At 41.2% G+C, this 19,865-nt stretch overlaps 1 protein-coding gene across 4 annotated transcripts in view; it reads right to left on the bottom strand.

The window, feature by feature from the left end:
* HDAC4 (histone deacetylase 4) overlaps nt 1-19,865 on the bottom strand; it is a 270,470-nt gene that overhangs the window by 11,439 nt on the left and 239,166 nt on the right. For all 4 annotated transcript variants that reach the window (XM_085304382.1, XM_085304384.1, XM_085304383.1 and 1 more), the window contains exons 18-24: nt 18,875-18,982; nt 18,262-18,317; nt 17,110-17,197; nt 15,681-15,800; nt 13,214-13,311; nt 4,487-4,605; nt 2,680-2,813 (exon numbers count right to left, since the gene is read on the bottom strand). In XM_085304382.1, the coding sequence (XP_085160508.1) occupies nt 2,680-2,813; nt 4,487-4,605; nt 13,214-13,311; nt 15,681-15,800; nt 17,110-17,197; nt 18,262-18,317; nt 18,875-18,982 (723 nt within the window). The remainder of the gene's footprint in view (nt 1-2,679; nt 2,814-4,486; nt 4,606-13,213; nt 13,312-15,680; nt 15,801-17,109; nt 17,198-18,261; nt 18,318-18,874; nt 18,983-19,865) is intronic.

The following is a 19,865-nucleotide window of genomic DNA, read 5'->3' as shown; positions in this document are numbered from 1 at the left end:
CTTTTTGATGTGTGGCTAAGAGAACATTATCGTGGTATCTGTGTATGCTTACAGCCCCCTTAGGAAAAGTGAGAACAGGTCCATCTCTAAATATTTTAAAGCTCCTTATAGCTGTCCTGATTCACTGACCCCCACCAAAAAAAAAAGATCTTATGATGATTTTCTACCTTTAAGGATCAACATTCGCTCTGCTAAATGAAAACACTCAGCGAAAGGACATCATCCAAGTTATTGTGAGTATTAAAATCTCCAAAAACTGCACAGTTCCAAACACGAACGTGGCTCAGAGCGAGTGCTTATTTATTGCGTACAGATTCTCACACCACATTTTAGCCACTTGACTGCTCTGTAGCAGCATATTAAGTGAGAGGACTGACATCTTTCACGTGTTATTTCCCCAGTCTTCCCTTCGGTGTGTATCTTGCTGCTAGAGCTGGCTGCATCCAAGGTTTGGATGGAGCTAAAGAGATTGCCTTACTGACAATAATAGTGCCATCAGCTGCCAGATTAAGAGAAGTGGGTGCTGAAATAATAATAAAAAAAAATATTGCTTGGAGGTGGATGTAGCAGTTGATTTTCAAGTTTTCAAGAGTCCCAAGGACTGAGCACAAGCTGGACCAATTATGCATGCTGAGAGCCTTATCAGAATTGCCCAGTCAGGCACAAGGAACTAATACTTTCTGGACACTTGGAAGATGGGATGCTAGATGACTGAAACAGATGCTTTTGATGAATCCCAGCTGTTTTACCAATGACCTATTGGACTGGTTAGTGAGGTTTCCTCAGGCGTTGTTGTCCTTTGTGTAGCGTGTGTATACTCTAAAATAGAACATTTCTGTGAAAGGCTGGAAGAAGCAGCAAATCTGTACCTCCATATAGATCCAACCTCTACTCCTAATTCCTGACCTAAGAAAAGCTGGTGGTCACTATTTGCTTATGGCTCAGGAACACCCAAAAAATGTAAACCTCACTGGAGGAAGACCTGGGGCTGAAGTATTACTTGGCTTCTTCTTTCTGCAGCACTGCACTTTCCGATATTGACCATAGAGCTTCCCTCAGCTCCTGCATAGCATCCTTTCTTCACCAAAGGGTGGTGATGAGACGACCTGGTTGTGTTCTCCAAGACAGGTGAGAGTTTTAGAAGGAGTCTTCTTCCTTGGCGAGGTCATTGGCAGCCAAGTTCTTGCCTGCTGCAGAAGAGACCACTGCCTTCAGAGGTCTGCTCTATCACACACTACAAGGTCATCTTGGCAGCCTCCTCGTGACTTTTTACTCACGTCATGGCCTTTCAAGATTTGCTCACATGCACAAAGTACTCTGAGGGCAATCCCTTAACTGAAAAGGCAGCCTGAAAGACTTCAAATGCACTAGCTGGCCGATAAGTGCTGCTCTAGGTTTCACAGCCACCTCCAACTCAAAATCATTTTGGTCACTTTCATATAACGTTGAAATTTTTAGTGCTTTGTAGCCTATGTAATTGCACCGCTCTGCTGTCGAAGATTTATGATACAAATCGAAACAACTGTTYTGAACAGCTCCTCAGAGTCGCTATTACACTAGGACACCCTTGAGCAATAACGAACAATGATAGCGCCTGTGGCTCGAGTCTAACCAAATGTGTGTTCCTTTGTATGAAGTGCAATTTTTCTGGACGGAAAATTACCAATATGCACTTCTGTCATCTACTAAGTCAGCCTAAGACTCTGCCCTTATGACTGCAGTCATCCTCTGAAAACTCTGAACGGAGAATGGGTGCCCAAAAAAGAGGAATAAACGAGAGAAATGAGGGAGGATGGACCCAAACGAAACAGTTGCTCAAATGTACAAGCCTACAAACTATACAGAAAAACATTTGCTGAACTGAAGCATATATATACAAATATAGCAGACTCACAAGAGCCTTAACCTGGGCTTTTGTTACAAATAAGTGGTTTTCATATTTCCTCACTGCACTAGCTAGCAGTATGTGACCCTGAACTCCCAGAGCCCAAAGGCATGTCAAATGCCACCGTCAAGTTTTTAAATACCAATCATTTGGAAGAAATGTATCCTTCAACTGCTCATTTGCTACCATTTGCAGCAGATGCTAAAAGACAGGATTGCAGCAAAGATGATGGGAAAGAGGAATTCGAGTAATTTCTTCCTTTATCCCACTGATGTTAAGAACAGAGAGAAAAGCTAAAGTATCTATGTCTGTAGAAAAACACCCTGACCTCCCCTAGACACCACGAACCAGATTTCCTTTGTGCATTTCTCTGGCTTGCCCTTATCTTGCAATCAAATACTATGGCCTTTCTCGTCAACCTCTGTAACATAATTGGGCTTTTTCAATACAGAAACGTGCAGAAGGTACAGGACATAAGATAAACCAAAAAAAACCCCAACAATCCAAAATGGAAAACAATGTCAAGCAAGCCGCATGATGGAGCAGATACACTATACCACTAGAAAGGAACTACCTTAACAAAGGTAGTTAAAAAAATTTAAACATACAGTCTTTAACTCTACCAAAAAAAGGAGAAAAGCTAGAAACAATGACAAAAATTCAGTAAATGCACTATTTTGGGGAGTCATCCAAATTCACCCCTTGGAAACTCTGCAAGAAAGTATACGGTGCTTGCAGCGCTTGGCACTCATCAAGAGGAGGCCATCCACAGTGTTTGTTCATTTTTGCTGTACCTCGTTTCCCAGCAAAGCAGAAACACATGCTTCTGAGGCGTCGCAAATGGCGGTCAGGTCATGGCCTCCTTCGAGGGCCAGAACGACGCGACCTCCGGCCAGGCCCATCAGCTGCTTCGTCAGGTACCCAAAGCCTGCAAGCGGGGGACAGGAAACGCAAGAGAAAGGGCAACGGTGGTCACTAGGCTCAGACTTCTGGCACAGCATCAAAGCAGCGTAAAAAGGAATTACATCATATTAAAGAAACCGCAAGGGATCCGAAAGGACGGAGCRCGTAATAGAAGCCAGGTTTGATTTTAATACATTCGTTTCAGGATTCCGGCTCCAGTTGCCCTTTGAATGGGCTCAAACATGTGGAGTGTGGGGCAGATCCTTCTCTCCGCGCCTGGAGCGCGCCCGCTACCATTTTGCCTCCATAAGAGGCATCAGCATCCTTCCTATGACCAAACATAGCAGCAAATATCAGCTTTAGAAGGAAGGAAAGGGGATAGAAGGAGGCTGCTTTTTGCCCGTATTTCTAAGGCATGAGAAGCAAAGAAGTCATGCAGGAGGCATGGCGGGGGGGAGGGAAGGGAGGAAAACAGGGGAAGGGAGGAGGTTAAGAGGAAGTAAGTAAAATTGTTGCCGGTGCTTTTAGTTGTGATAGCAGCATTGCAGTGCCCCAGAGATATTTGACATCTAGTTCTTAACAGACGGTTCTTCCAGTACATAATATGCTGTAAAAATTCCTGGGGCACCCGGGGACTTTGATCATATGACACACAATACATTTCTACCCGTTAAACAAAACAGAACCAAGCTGTGAGGATTTAAAAAACATGTCCTCAAACCAACCCTCCCCCTCAAAAAAAAAAAAAAAAAAAAAAAAAAGGATAATCCAGTACACTTACACCCTCCTTCCCCATTCGCTATTTTTTTGTCTTGCACTGAGTTGCATAACTCCCCCAAGTGCCTCTGCAAATTGGTAAATTAGCAGCCAGATAAAAGATGCATGACTACACCCATAACACAATATCCAACCTCTCCTTCTGTTAGAGTAGCAAAGCACAGGAGTTTTAACAAGCAGGTAAACACATGATTTTCATTGCAGAGTGTTTCTTATGTCTTAAATAACTTGTCTCTTGTAAATCTATTCCATTTTATTCTTTTATAATGTTTACAGCTTCAGACACCTCAAGAGGTTCTGAAGACCAGTGCAGAGAGTGTTTCCTGACTGAAACAAACTCTTAAAAAAAAAAAACATCCCATTGCTTTTGCAAGGAAGAAAACCTGTCTTCTTGACTGGCCTGAATGAAACAATGCCAGATAAACCCAGTGTAACCAAGAGAAGGGAAAAAGAAAACCCTCTTCAGCCCATCTCCTGTGCAGGGCAAAACATCACAGATCCAAAGCAAAAAGAAAATGTGCAGTTCCAATTTTAGTAAAATATCCTGGAGAAGGCAACAGACATCTACTAGCATTCAAATTAGGGTATTCTGTTTACATCTGGCACTTCCTCTTTCTTCAATTTTGCATTCAAACATGAATTTTTTCTTACTTAGCAGCTAGCTTCTACAGAGATTCAACTACAAAAGGCTTCATAACTTTCTTTCTTTATAAGTGAAACACATAATGCTCCCAGACAAGAAAGTCTTTAGCCAGCGCAAAGTGCAGTGCCAAAATGCATGGAAATGCACAGAAAAATTCTGAAATTAAAGAGTTAAAGATAGATACTAAAGAGGTAAAAACTGGAAATATTCTATTGAAGACCCTAGGACAGCAATTTACACCAGTGTAGGATCCTTGCTGTTGTAATGCCGCAACTTACATTTTGCTGATAGATTATATCCTCCAAGAGGTGTAGGATGGCCTTCCACTGCGTCAAAACCAGATGACACCAGCACAACATCTGGGGCAAATTCATTGGCAATAGGCATTACTACCGTTCTGCAACAGAAGATTAACAATGTCAGATCCATTATTTTGGCTCTCGAAGGAACAAAGGAACACTTAAACCTTGAGCAAACTCTCCTAAATCCTGGTGGTTTTATTCCACAGGAGCAAACTCCATTTCCTCGTTCTTTAAAAGATGAGAAGCTGGTTGCCCAGCCATCACATTATTGTTTTGGTGAGGTGCATTATTTCCATCATTAGCAGCCTGATGTTCAGCCCAGGGGAATAACCTGCCATACACTGTGGTTTCTGTTTGTGGTCATGTCCTGCTTCACAGACATGGTCAGCCAGAGCAGAAAGGGCATGAGGAGAAAGGCACAGACTGTAAAGTCACCTGGAACACTGGTCCTGTAAGGACCTCAGTGTGTGGTACTGGTTGCCCAGCTGCAGCAATGTATTCTATCTAAATATCTGCAAAGGTACTTACTTTTTTCCATGACACACTTTTCGTTAACCAGAATGAAAGGCTGGGGAGGTCGCAGTGCACAGAAGCATGCCCCAGTATGCTGCATCTGTCTGGTGAGGGCAGGCAATACCACAGTGCCCCTTTGGTCTCCACTTATTTGTCACTCAGTAAATAGCCGCTTGTGCCAAAGGAAGCTTTAATATGCAAATATCCCACCCAAATCCACCTTACAGAATGTGATTCCCTGTCCCTCTTGCTTTTGTTGTCCTCTAAAAAGCAGACTGAATTCCTTAGCATTGGCAAACCAATGCCTGTTGAGGCTGGCATTCAAATGAGGTAAGAGGTCTATCTTTGTGGTTTCTCAGTAAAATGTATTTTCACATCGATTTATCTCTTTAATCTGCTCCATTTCTGTTCAAAAATCTACATGAGGTTGCAAAGCATCCCATTTCCGATGTCAAGATGCCAGCTAAGCAAAAAAGAGAAGTTTGGCAGGGGGCAATTAATTGCTTCTTCATCTACTGCAAACACAGTGGAACTGAAATTACAGCAATGAAAAATTTCAAAGGAGCAGAGTTTCTTAATAAACAGGATACAGACGCACACAATCTCTCCTGATTAAGAAAGCCTGTAGCAAGCATTCTTGGATGAATACCTTCTTTTGCATGCACTTTATGCCAGGGGTACATGCATTCAGAGGTTTGAAAACTGCTTTGAATCGTTATGATGAGGCAATGATAACTGCAGGAAATGGCGGAAAAGCAAGGAGATGCCTTAAGTTAAAAGTTTCCCATTCAAGACTCTTTATACAAAGTAGCATTTTCCAAATGAAGTTCTTCTTCTCTTATAAAAGCATCAACTGATTTTTAGATGCATCTCTCTATATGTAAACAGCTGCTGTAAGATTAGGGAAAACTGAATCATCCCTTTTCTGGTACTGAAAAGTAATATTCTCTTTTTTCCTTATTCTAGGAAGAGCTACTGGCAAAGATAACTTTTTAAAACATGAACTGAAGTAGCATCAGACCCATCAAACAGCATTTATCGGTACAGCTGAAAACAGTTCCTATGCTCTGGTCTGGGAAGGTGGGGATGCCAAGGCACATCAGCTCAACCACAGCTCTGGTCAAGGCACTGAAAAATAATTCAGCCAACACTGTGCAGCCCAAGAAAAGCTTTCTAACTTCAGATTTTTGGCAACAGACTGCCACAGTAATCTAACAGCCTCCTGCCTTCTTCCTGCTGGCCAGTCTGCAGGACACGCAGCCATATAAACATATAAAAGGTAAAATCTTATTTTCTTTTTCAAAATCTGTTTAGTGAAACCTATAGATGTTTTAAGTAGAAACCACCTCATTCACAGAGGACTTAAGCAGCAGTTTCAAAGCAAGTGCATGTGGCAAATGGCTTTTTTCAGCACTTTGAACTACTGCTGAGCTATTTAATTTCTAACCAGACYAAAACTGCTAAAATCATCAGATTTTTTCCAGACGTGATTATGATACCATGGGAGCTGCTCACACCCCAGCTGCTGTGTGGTATCATCCTAATTCACGTCACAGAGCAAACCAGAATCAACACTCTGGAGTTGTGTGCGCTGGCTGACAGCGTTGAACATCCAATGCGACCGTTAATGAATCTGCCTATCTATCAATACATGTTTTTTTTGCCATGAAACAGCTCATCTGGCTGATGCCCAAATGCTAATGCACCCAAAGCATGTGAAACAGCAGTGCACAGCAGGTGAGCCATGTGAACGACTCACCTGGCTCAGTGATGATTTCTAGGCACTGCCTATATGAATGACAACAGTTAGAAGATACCCTCTAGTGGCACAGGGAATGTCAAGGCAACACCCAACAAATAAAGGTGAAACTCCTTAGTAAGATAGGAGAAAAAGCAGTGGCTGCTTGTTAAAAGGAAATCAATCTGTGTTTGGCAATAGTTGGAAGAAGCTGTCAAGGATCTTCTGAGCTTTCTCCAGCATAGAAAATTACATGTGGTGCTCATTAGCCAGAGTAAATTTTAGAATGATTTTCTGATCCCCCTCCAAATTTAAGAAACGTGAACTGCAGGTGCCCTGGCTCTCCTGTCCAAGAAGGGACAGACACAGGATGGATAGCCTCTCTGTCACCACAAAATCCTGGACAGAGGCTTCTCTACCTTCACCTTTGAGTTTGGAAGACCAAGGAGTCAGCAGGCAGCTTTCATGTTTCCTCAGAGGAAACATGAAAGATCACATTGTGTCACACCAGATAAGCTAATGATGCTTTCTGCAACACTATTAGAAATTATTAACAAGTCAAATCCAGACATAAACCCTTTCCTTCATGTATGACTCTTATCCAAGCTCTGAAAGTCTGTTCCCTCTTCTGAGTTTCTCCTCCTTCTAGCATTAGACCAGGACCAAAAACTACAACCTCAACTGCATTTGACAATCGCCAAACATGTAAGCAACTACGCCTTCGATCATAAAGCTTCAGTTTAGGTCTGAATCAACATATRGATGAGATGCTGCCACGGGCCCCACATTTCTCAAGTCCAGTGGGGCTTCCCAGGAGCACAAGGCTTCATTTACGGAATCCACCAGGAGCACCAGGCCCTGAGCATTGCTCCACCTGGCCTCGCTTGGCGTGTGGGAGCCATGTGGCTTTTTTTTGGAAGACAGCTGCATATGACAGCTTTTTGAGAGCTCAACAGCTTCCTCAACTTTTTTTCTAATTGAAAAAAAAAAAAAGAGAGAGAGAGAGAGAGAGAAAGAAGAAAAGAAAGGCATGGAATTTTCAGCTGCAAGCTGAAAGCCCAAATGAACTGGTTTTGAATAAGGAATTTCTGAGATTTCATCTGTGGGCAGAATTTCAAATGTATCTCAGTCTTTCAGATTTTACTTTTTCTTGAGCATGGAGGAAAACACTTCTCTCGCTCAGATCTGCCATGCAAAAGTCAAATCCCCACAAGAAAACAGCAATTAAATTGAAAAGGATCCTATGACTTTTCCCTGATKATCATACTCTAAAAAAGCCAAAAACTGAAATTACTGTCGAAAAGGTGACCAGGTTTCCATGGAACTGGGTCCTTCAATTAATGGCTAGGGGAACTATAAAACTACTGATCGAGGAATTAAAAKTTTTGCAACACTTAATATTATTTCCAGCCATGCTGATTTATTAAAATACGAGGGATAGTTACACCTTTAAAATTCCTAGGTTTCTTGCAGAGGGGTGGTTCGGTTTTCTTAAAATAAATTACATTCTTTCACTTCACTTAAAATACAGCTAGGCTGAACAGCTACGCGTTAGTTAATACTGACAGTTATGAAGAGTAAAAACTATTGACCATGTTGTGCAATCATTTGGGGGGGAAATACAATTTTACATATATTTTCTAGAAGATTGCATATCTTTTAGTCTATTACTAGCCAATTTGCCAACTAAAATGTTTAATAAATGCCAGGTTGATTAAATAGTTCCATAGAAGGTTTTTTGATGTTTTTTTTCCTGTTGAATGCTCAGTTCTAKTAAGTCGAAATGAAATTTAAAAGTAATTTTTTTTCAGAAACCTTCCTCCCACTGTTTCCCATATAKTATAAAGCATTACCCACTGCTCCTAAGGGTGATCGGTCTCCTGAAGACTCTAGTCTGTTTCTCAAAACAGTCACCTCCATGCTCATTTCCTATGTCAAACTGGATTAGGAACTTGGGTACAAAACGAGCAGCAGAGAGCGTGAAATCCAAAATACAGAGACAATGACTCCAGGCGAAATACAGTCAGCTGCCCCTCCCTTTCCTCTTCCTTACTTCTGAAATGTTTTATGCACGGAAGGGAAAAACCAACCTCCCCCAGCCCCAAACTCGGCTTCCGAACTCATTTAACGCTTTCTACAATCTGAGAAATCTGGGAGGAGGAGGACTTCAAACTAGAGTCCTTGCTTCACTTCTATTTTAGGAGCTTTAAATAAAAATAAAACTAACACTGAAGTCAAAGCTGCACGTGGAATTAAGATTGTGTATGGAAACCAAATTGTCTATGGAATTAAAATTTTCCTACCTCTCTGTCAGACAGGGTAGGAAAATAATCACATGAAACTACRCAACTCCTAGAGCCATCAGGTATAATTTTGTATAGGAAGTTCAGAGGAAAACTCCTGTGCATAATGCAATTTGATTTCACTATGCTGCTGCTATTTTCCTACAATAAGGAATTAAGCACAATCCTCACATTTTTCTGCAGATCTCCTAGTCAGGTTCACACTTGGCATTTCTACACAACATTTGAAAACATCATGAGAACTTACAGAAGCAAATGTTGCTTGTGCAACAAGCCAGGAAAGAACAGGCTCTGGTAAAAGCTAAATTTTACAGCTGTTTGTTTCTGGAACTACAGAATAACAGCAATAAATACCAAGAACATTCTGATGATTTGAGGACCTTCTAAATTCTATGCCACGCATTAGAGTTTAACACTTTTCTGCCTCAGCTGTGAAATCTCTATCGCCCACATACCTTGGTGGTGACTTCAACCAAGGAACATGCRCTCGGCAAAATGATCAGCTAAATTGTAATATATTGCCGGCCAGGGCCGGCGTAGCTTCAGTTATTACAGAATGGAGGAGTGCTGACATCCCAGCAAAATCCCAAATCAGTGCTTGCAGACCAAACATCTATTCATGACCAGGGTGACTCCACCCGGCTTCCCACCAAAGATACCAATGGTGATATCACCCTGATTTCCAAGCAGACCCAAAGACGCATTTCTGCAACTGGCGTTTTCACTTCTCCAATGACCATAAGCGACCAAGCGCAAGGCGAGGCGGCTCCGCTTCATATTTTTAACTCTTGATCTCATTGTGAAATGGCTCAGCATTATTAATAAATATTAAGAGGCCATGAGACATTGTCCAGTGAACCATTTTAGCGTAAATACAGGCATGCCAGTGATCTTTAAAGAAATTCTCTGTAGAAAACCTTTGATGGAAATTATTGTTCGCTCTTTGGAAAGAGTAAAACGACACTGTTTGAAATAGGTTTTCAATACAGGGAAGATAAATTTCACTTGAATTCATTTATTCACTCATCAGCAGAGTAGTTTATGAGGCCAATTATCTTAGTTATTTCATTAGAGTACATGGTTTTATCAAAGCCATATAGCAGTTCATCCCAAAAGAGAGTAAAAAATGAAAAGCATGCTGCATATTTTTCCACCAGTGTCTTACGTATTTTACAGAGAAAGATGGTTTTCTTCCCTAAAAGCAGACAAGCACGCTAAGAGTTAAGGCTTTTTTTTTTTTTTTTTTTTTTAAAAAAAAAGTGTATCAGTATCTTTGCCTAGCTCAAAGGATTTCCACTGATTCCTCCACAGACTTCAAAGCCTCACAGTTTGGCATTTGGACTGGTTTGAATTAAAGCTCAGTTCTCCACTGTGAGTTTCCAAGTTCATGGTGAAAATGCCTCCYGCTTCTGGAGTTCATTATGGCCAATTTTCTTATCTTTGCTTCATCTTAGGTTTGATCCCCAGCAAATGCAACGTGGCATTCGATGGGGTGGAATAACAAGGTGCTGCCTTGAAGGCATGCATTGTCTCATGGGGCTAGCCTAAGAAAAGAGGGGAAAAAAAGGATATATGACCCATWCCCTTCACTTTCTAACTCTCGGGGGACTATAAATTGTAAACTTCAAAGCATTATTTTACATTAAAATCAATAAAAAGATTCAGGCAAAATGTTTTTCAAAGAATCTGGTTAAGATTTAAAAAGGTCACTTGATAATGTATTATCATGAACAAAACTTGGCGTAAGATTAAAAAAGCTTCCAATTTAAGTTACTGACTGAAGGTGTGCACATTGGGGAGAGTCCAGGAGATGCCATCTATAAGGACAAGTCACGAGGAACTTGCTTCTCATAACGCTGGCAAAATAAGAGCTACGACTAGCTAAAAAATAAGTTCCCCAAAGAGTTTTAAGTCCCTGGGTGAAGAGACACCAATATCTATTAAAGAAGGGCTGGCCAAGTTTTTATTACATTTGTACACTGTTTTGAACAATTTTCCAGGAGCCTAGAAACTAAGTTAATATTTAATAGCAAGCATGTCACTTGGTTGTGAGTCGCAGGTTCTTTTTACAATGAAGAGATCAGTCTTGTTGACTGCTGGGATAAACAGACTTCCACTTTGGACTAAAGTACTTGCTTTCCTGTAGTAGGAATACAACATCAAGACAAATGACAGTTATTTGACTCTATGTTATTTTAAATTGTATACACTGTTTGAAGGCTTTGGAATGGCATACTGAAAAGGAAAAGCTCTTTTTGCTCAGCATAGCGTAACAATAAAAACAACGAAGAACACAAAATAATGTTCCTGTCCCAGATTTAATGCATGCAATGGTGTTTCATGAAGTCAAAACTCCACCTGGCTATTTCCAGACATTTGCATCCAATGTTTTGGCAAGTATATGTCTCCTAAATTTATGCAGGGTGTTTGCCAGAAGGGTGCTAAATCTTGTTTGAAGACTGCAAACCACTTCAACCGATAACTGTTAAAGTGATGCAAGCTGTGAGAAGGACAAAAAGTGTGGAGGGTAGAACGGGACAAAAAYAAACAAAAACAACAACAACAAAATCCCTCCTCCACATGTATCCAGTAGATCAGTGGATTATATTTTTGTTCTCCTTGGAAAGAATATTAGAAAGGAAAGTGTGGTCTTACACAGGCCTCTAGTAACTACTGCATTGTTTAAAATTTCTCCTCGAACCGAGAAAGCTCTGTATTCATTTCATCTTTCTATTATGTTGCTTTCACAGTAACTTTTAATACCGTCCTTTTCCTGTTGTTTGAAGGTCTAGGAAGGAAAAGCATTACTCCAAGCTTCCAGTAAGCTTCAAAATGACCAGTCATGTACAGTTGCCTGACTTGAGCTATTCCCTTGCTGCTCAGCAGCAAATCTTTGTGATGGATCCATACACTTGCTGCTGGAGACACCTGGCTACAGAAAACATGCAGTGCTGTGCATCCCCAGTGGTGAGACAACCGCCCCAGTTATTTCTGCCATGCTCAGTTCAGGTTTCACACTCTAAGCTTCCAGAGAAGAGTGAAAATAATGCCCGCAACGAAAAAYGAGAGACCATTTTAAAGAGAAAGAGCGTTGAGGTAGAAGAATTATTTCCACACGTTCTGAAGACCAACACCACTACACAGTCATTTGTCACTCGATGTCTATTAATACGATTGTTTTGCCCATTAGATGCTCAGCGCAGTGAGAAAACGCGCCACACGCTCTTGCAGCGCTCCTGTAGGGACACTGGTCAGAATGGCCAGGACCACTGAGCGCATCATTGTAGGTCAGCTAGCAGAAGAAACTGCATTTTTGATTCCCATACCTCTTTCGATCATGCTGATAGGAGGAAAGTAAGGATCAGCTGAGATGATCCATTATTCTCTGTGATCCTGAGGTTTGCTGTGCCTGTGTGAGCTGGACCACTATGAGCAGGTTAGCAGGACAGGTACAAGGTCTGACAACAAGCGGCTTCACCTCCTGCTTCACCCAGAGACTCAGTGAATGCCAGCTCTATAGAGTATGCTTGAATACGCTTGTAAAGCAACCATGTCTTGTGGTTTAAATCTGATGCTATCATTACTGCTAATCAAGGAGTATATGCCTGAGTGAGGTGGGGAGGAGTCACAAGCAATGACAAACTCATGACTGCTCAGACATCTGATACCCCTTTGTGCTTGGGCTAGCTTGGCCCAAGCTTGGCCAGCAAGCCTTGGGCTAGCTGCCCTCTGAAATTTCACCTCATAACAGCTTAAGCTTGTTAAAAAGTTTTTCTGGGTCCCCCTCCCTGCCCAGGTGGGTTTATCCATACATTCACCCCAATGAGCCAGAAAGACCTTTAGTCAATTAATAGAAGAGCTTATTCATATCAGTAGACTTTAAATTCATGCATAAATCAGTGCTGAGCAGTGAGTATAAGTAAGTCAATCACTGAATCTCCGAATGTCACAGACTCATTTATTACGGCCAGAAATACTGTTTACTTAATTCAGCTTTATCCCATATGGTACTCACAAAATAACTGCAGCTCTATGAAAATCTTGTTACTTAACTTAGTGAGAGAGAAACCCAAGATTAAGAGAAATTGCAGGAGAAAAAGGAAATTTGGTTTCAGTGAAAAAGATGTTAGAAGAAGTCTTCAATATTACCTGAAAGCAGTTAAGTATTCTGTATCTCCCATTGGTGGGTCAAGGCCACCAGTAAAGGCCATGTTAACATTGAAGCCAACTCCTGCTCCTGTGCCAACCTGAAAAAGGGAGACAGTACTTTCAGTTGTGCATATGGAAACTGCTAATTCTGGCAATGCATCTTTGCTGTCGTTCTATTCATCCAGCTGACCCTGGATTTTGATTCAGTAACTTGGTGGGGTAATTTTCCCCTCCAGAGTACTTCAGGTCCCAAAATGAGAGTAAAATTAAAGCTCCTATATGCTCTAAACTTGATGGGAGCTGTGGATAGTCTGCATTTGCTAGCTGCCTGAGAGAGAGAGAATTAAAAAAAAMCACTATTAATGTGGATCCTTTCTCTTTTGTACAACATGGCATTTCACGTGCTACCTCATCAAATTAATTCCTTTCCAGCTTTATTCTGAAGAGTATTTGTGTTTTATATGTATCCTACTTCCCGTTGGGTGAAACAAATCCCAGAATTTTAATCAGAGTGAGCACCCCCTCTGCTGGACAAAAGTATTATGCACAGAAATCAGATTTTTGCTGACCAAGGGGGCATGTAGGTGGTGAACGCTGATACATTCCAACTTGTGCATGTTAGCATCAAGCGCAAACAGCACAAATTCTTTGTTTTTTTCAGCCAGGAACAGTACACACCCTCTAAAAATTACTAAAAATGGTAAATACTGCGGGGATAATATAGTCCAGTATTTCCTTACAATGCTAGATATTTTGTAAACCCAGTATTAATTTCAAGGGTCAGCAAAAAAAGTGGATCTCGGAGAAGTCTAAGAGCTCACATCCTTTGTATATCCTGAAGCAGAGCTTAAGCCCACTGCAAAGAGCCGCTGTTCATTTATTACCACAGTAGTGCATAAACAGGGTAATGAAGGAGTATCACATTACGTTTAAGTTTCTTTAAAAACCCAAATGGAAACATCGATGTTTGCTGAATAGGAAAATGYAAAATTCATAGGGTACGAATTCTAAGGCTTTTCAGATTTAATCTAGAGCGTCTCAGAGTAAATAAAGCTCAGCATTTCACAATATCCCTCTGATAAACCACATCTGAAAGACGATAACTGAATATCTATTTGGAAAGAACCACTTCTAATTCAAATTTAAGTCAAAGCTACAGTTGAAATAAAGTGCTACCTMTCATGGAAGATTTTATTGATTATATGATTCAAGTGCCAGTCGTTTCTGTGCTCCATACTTGTAAGCATCCTCAATTTTATTTCCTCACGCCACTAGCCTGGCAGAACTCATTCACCCACTCCCATGAAGAAGGAGCAGTCTGAAAGAACGGTCCCCACATGTGCTGAGTTCACAGAAAARGTTTTCTGTGAGGCCACTATCGTATACCAAACAGCACTGATTTTAACAAGGYCGGCTCACAGCATGGCTGGAAATGAGCCATTATAGGGTCCTGGGTAAGGAATGACCACAGACTTCTTTATTATCTCTGCTTTATTAGGGCAAATTAGTGGGATGGCTTATTTAAAGCAGAGCACGCTTTCCATGCTAATTRTGTTTTCTTAGTAAAGAATCCACGAGCCAGAAGGGAGTGCCTTGCTAACAGTACGAACAAAGGCTTGTCCATCAAATGAAGGAAAGGAGAAATAGGCCAAGGTATACTTTCAAAAGACAGCATTAAACTCACTCTGGAATGATAGGTTATTGGCTGCCAACCTAGGACAAAAGAAAGGGCAGGACTAAAGTAGAAGTGTCCATCTGAAGGCCCACGGAGAAAAAATGCTTCCAGTGTAACATGCACAGCCTTTCTTTCTGTAGCAGGCTCCAAGGCAACCACCCGTAACTGTTGGGATTTGTCCCATGGCATGAATGACTCTATCTAAAAGTCTACTTTCCAGACTGCTAAATCTGAACGCAGCACTTGCTGTAAGCAATACTCTGRCAGGGAGAAAGGAGGAGGTGATGAGCTCCAAGACCATGTTAGGAAAACCAAGCGATACAGTACAGAGCTGGTGGTACAGTCACAGACAACCTGTTCCTCTCTCATCTCACAAAACACTTATTTCCCGCTCTGGCGAAGTTCAAGTCCTGTTCTTCAGGGAAGAAAATGCTGTCTGGGACAGCTGGAAAAGGAGTCCCTTGGAATAGGTTGTCCCATGGGGGCTTGAGAGTCTAACTACATGAATACATTTTTTGATCATTCGCCAAGRGATTTTCCTTTCCTGCTGGCTTGCAGCAGCAGGACACAATGCTGTTAGGACTTGGACAGGAACTCACAGGAACACTCAAAACTGTGTGATGGGCTCCAGGAGAGGCACAAGCATGGGGATGGCGGCACAAGCATCTCTGCAGCCTTGCTCAGCAGAGGCTCGCAAGATCTTTTRGCCACCTTGCTCACTAACAAAAGCAGTTCCTATCAGACACGGCAACACATTGTGAAGGTAGATGCTATCTCARTCCATGTTCTTACCTCATCAGGAGCACCACTGCCTGGGAAGAAGTTCCCATCATCATAGCGATGTAGTGAAATATAAAGAACATTAGGATCATTGTAGAAAGCTTGCTGAGTACCATTTCCGTGGTGTACATCCTTCAGGGACAGAGATTGCATCATATGAGGAAGGTTAGTATCTTAGTAACAACGCAGATTAAAGCCATCAGCCTGGGATTTGGAGGTGTTTGCCTTGTGTTTTGTTTTCTGGGCTTCTCTGATCTCACTGAAGCAGTTTATTGCAAATGAGAATAATCTACATTGAGTGGCTGGCTTCATGTTATACTTTCCGTTTAACAAAGCAGGATAAATAGGAGTAAACACAAACTCAAATATACAGCAAAACTGAAGATAAGATTAATTTTCTTGGAGAGAATTGGACTGATACACAACCTTGCAGGACAAGGGGAAAGAAGGCCTATGTCAGTTCCCCAGTTTTATGTTTTTAATCAGTATGTAGGGTGAACACTAAAGCAAGTCTCAGTAAATTTCTCAGGTTGGGCCCATCTGGGTTAAACACCACAAATTCACAGCCCAGATCCTCTACTGCATTTCTACTTGGTGCACAAATGCATCATGGGGGATGGGTATGCAAAATGCCCCTTCTTTCCAACATGAAAAAGTGTCAGTGGGAAGCGAGGAAAACAATGTCCATCTACTAAGTCAAAAAGAAAAATACTTCYCTTTCAACTCTCCTGTCCATGGAAGATTTGTGGCAATCTAACCAAAACTTGTAGCTGATACCCAGGCACTTAAATGCATTCACAGTCAKTTTTTTTCCCCTAATCTATACATCATAATAGCAAAAATTCAAATAAGGTCTACTGCAACTTAAATGCACTGTATGCAGAATATTTCACTATCTTTGCCCACATTACAGATGACATTTGACTGCCTGACCAAACACAGAGAAGCTGCATTGGCCTAGTGGCAGGTCACTGAGACCATCTAGACGGATGGCCAAGCCATGCCAGACAGCTTGTCCCTTTCAATAATCAGTCATCACGTCTTGAAAGTACAGCTGGGATTGATAATAATGATTAAGCCCAACAACCTTGAGAAAAAAAGAGCACAGCTGTCAGAATTATCCATCCTTGCAACTGTGTTATGGTCTTGCTATAGAAGGCAACTAGTTATTCAGGATTGCACAGATTTGGTGGGAGTGGGGAAGTAAGAGTGCAATTAAAATCCTAATTTTGTTCTGAAATCTATGCACTCTTTCAGAGATCTTTTATTAAAAAATAAAAACAAAAGCATTTTGGCTTACCAACCGCAGACAACATTTTTTTCCCTCAATTTAAAAAGCCTAGGCTGCCTTTGCAAGAAAAATGACAAAAATAAATCCTCCCCTAAAACAAAGAAAAACTTCCATTCGATCTCTTCATGGGTAAGAATCTATGTTACTCACCCAGTCCACTATAAGAATTTTGCTAACGTTCAGTCTTTGCTGAAGCAGCTTGGCTGCAATTGCCACGGAGTTAAAGTAGCAGAAACCCCTGGAGGTGATGGGAGGGAGGGAAAAAAGAGTGAGGAAAAAWAAAGAGGTGTTAATTATAGGTTTGCCTTGGTCCCAATACATCTATCATCAGATATAACACAGTAGGAAGAGATTTCCACGGCTCTCACTCTTCTTTCCTCCCTAAAAACACATGCGTGCTCAATTAGGAGCACAAAATAGCCATCCAGCAGCAGGTGCCTTGCGATCTCTCAAGAGAAGGGGAAGGCTTTGATCAGCTTGCTTCAATGGCTTTCCAAACCCCTCTGCAGTGCTGCTCCACGCAAACTGCTCCCCAGTGCTCCTATATGGGCAAAGGGAACAGGGTTGAAGGGGGAAGAATGCAGAAAGAGGAGAAAGAAGGGAAAGGACCGACAGTTGAAGCGCGTGGCCACGCGCATCATGGGAAAAGGAGCAGTCTGCCTCAGAGAGGCCCTGAAACAGTGTTCCAAGGGGAATCCAGCAAAAAAAATTGAGATCTGGGACCAAAGCGCCCCAGGCTCCCCGAATTAGTCACAAAGCCAAGGACATGGAACTTTAAGTCACATCCAGAAGCCCAGTATGATCCAGTGGCCAAAACCCTACTACAAACTCAGCTCTACTAAACTCGTGTAACGTGCCTGACTTCAGCTTTCTTTTCGTGAAGCCATCACACTCCAACACTCTCCTAATTCCATGTTTTAACCCCAGGATACATAGTTATGTTTGATATGCTACTATCAGTTGCAGATCCTTGCTCTCCTCACATTAGGAGAAACATTAATATTTTAAGTTAAGACAATTCACAAGAGTAAATAAKAGTACAAATGCTTTGTCAAGGCACAATTTTAATGCTGTCCTTACCAAAATATATACCTGTATCAAAACCAAAGCAGGATCTTTCCTTCTTCTAGAGGATTACCAGGAGCTTTGGAATCTAATACTCAACTATGTAGCAATCCCAAGAAATCATAACACTAATATATGCAATAATAAACTAATAAACTCCTTTTCTAATTTATATCTGTAGATCACATAATAGATAGACATTGAAGCAAGCTGATCAAAGCACATAGGCATACTTACATGGGTGTGCTTTCTTCTGCATGGTGACCTGGAGGTCGAACAACAGCAAATCCATTCTACACACAAAAATAAGAGAAGGAAGAAATGAGAAGGAAAGGAACATTTATTTCACTGAGATGCATGCAGATTTGCAGCCAGAACTGCTATTTCTGCTTTGGAATTATGTAGTTGCTCTTGATAGTTTTTCTCACAAGACCAATGTAGCACATGATGCTTTTTTTTTTCTTTTTTTTTTTTGGGGGGGGGGGTGGATCTACATGAATTTTATGGAGACTGGTTAGTATTTCCTACCATTCAGGAAAAAAAAAACTTCTGAATGAGGTAATTTAAACAGCAAATTAGCCGAAGTCAACAGCAAGACCCTCAGGTATCACTGGAATAATGATTTCACTTGTTGCTCTGGTTTCTTTCTTCTTTTTGATCAGTTTGTAAGAACATTCATCAAGAGTCTGCTGTTTACTTGCTGATACCCTCAAAGATTTTTATGACTAGAGCCAGGTGGTGCCATTAAAATAAAGCTAACTGGACCTCCTGCATAACACAGCCATGAACTGAGTTCTGCTGATTCCTGTACAGAGCCAGTATCAAAGCCAAGTGTTATTATTGTACCAACCTTCAATTCTCCGGTGGCTACTTTAAAAACAAGTTCGATGACACAGCCCACAGCCAGGCGAGCAGCACCAGATGAGTGAACTTCATTCCAAATTGTGTCGCTGTCAACCTAATCGAGACACACAGAAACCACTTTCAGGAACAATAAGGCTAACCGAGGAAACAGGGACTCCCTGTTTTGCAGAGCGATCATTCAAATGTGTAAAATGCACATATTTGCAGAACTGATCGTAGCAATGCCAGGCGTGGGAGTCACTCTCATCAGAAGGGTGAGCATGCTAGAGTGCAGCAGTGGCCAACAGGGCTCTGTCTCCACACATGAAGGAAGCTGCAAACCACAATAGTGACAACTAATGACAGAGCTACTGAGGGTCTGTCCCAACAAAAGGCACTAAAGAGATGACAATTTTCAATAGCTCTGTGGTGCTGCAGGGTCAAAGCTGTAATACAGATGTAAATTCGGTATCTCAAGCACTGCAAATTTTCAATTTTCTCCTACCAATATTCTTCTAAGAGCACAGGATTTCTCTTTAACTGCTGGAGTAAATGGATGAAATAAAAAAAGTTTTTAAAAAATAAAACAATTCTATTAAAAATGAGAATATAATGAAGAAGGATGTTAAACAATGTACGTTTAAAAAACGCCTGCCCAACTTACTCCTGCCAGATTTATGTTGACATAAACTTCCCTGGAGAATCGTAAGATAAATTCTGTCTCATTAAAGCTAACAACAGACCTTCACCATCTAGGTGCTAACTACAGACATTTACTTAAATGCCAAATATTTGACAGGACCAGGATCACTTTGCCTTAGAAAACATGCAAACAGACAAAAGGCAAGAAAAGGAAAGACATTTTTGAGATAGTCTTTGCTTCGTTATTATATGAGATCACGTTCTAATTTAAACAAAAAGTAAGAACTGTTGGCTTTTACCACATTAATCTCGACAACTATGCAAAGGCAAGATTAGTTTGCAGACACATGACAAAA

The sequence above is a fragment of the Rhea americana genome, unplaced genomic scaffold (genome assembly GCF_003343005.1).
Source record: "Rhea americana isolate MKP2758 unplaced genomic scaffold, rheAme1 scaffold_209, whole genome shotgun sequence".
Lineage (NCBI taxonomy): Eukaryota > Metazoa > Chordata > Aves > Rheiformes > Rheidae > Rhea > Rhea americana.
Note: the sequence above shows the minus strand (reverse complement) of the source record. Positions and strands in the feature narration are given on the sequence as shown.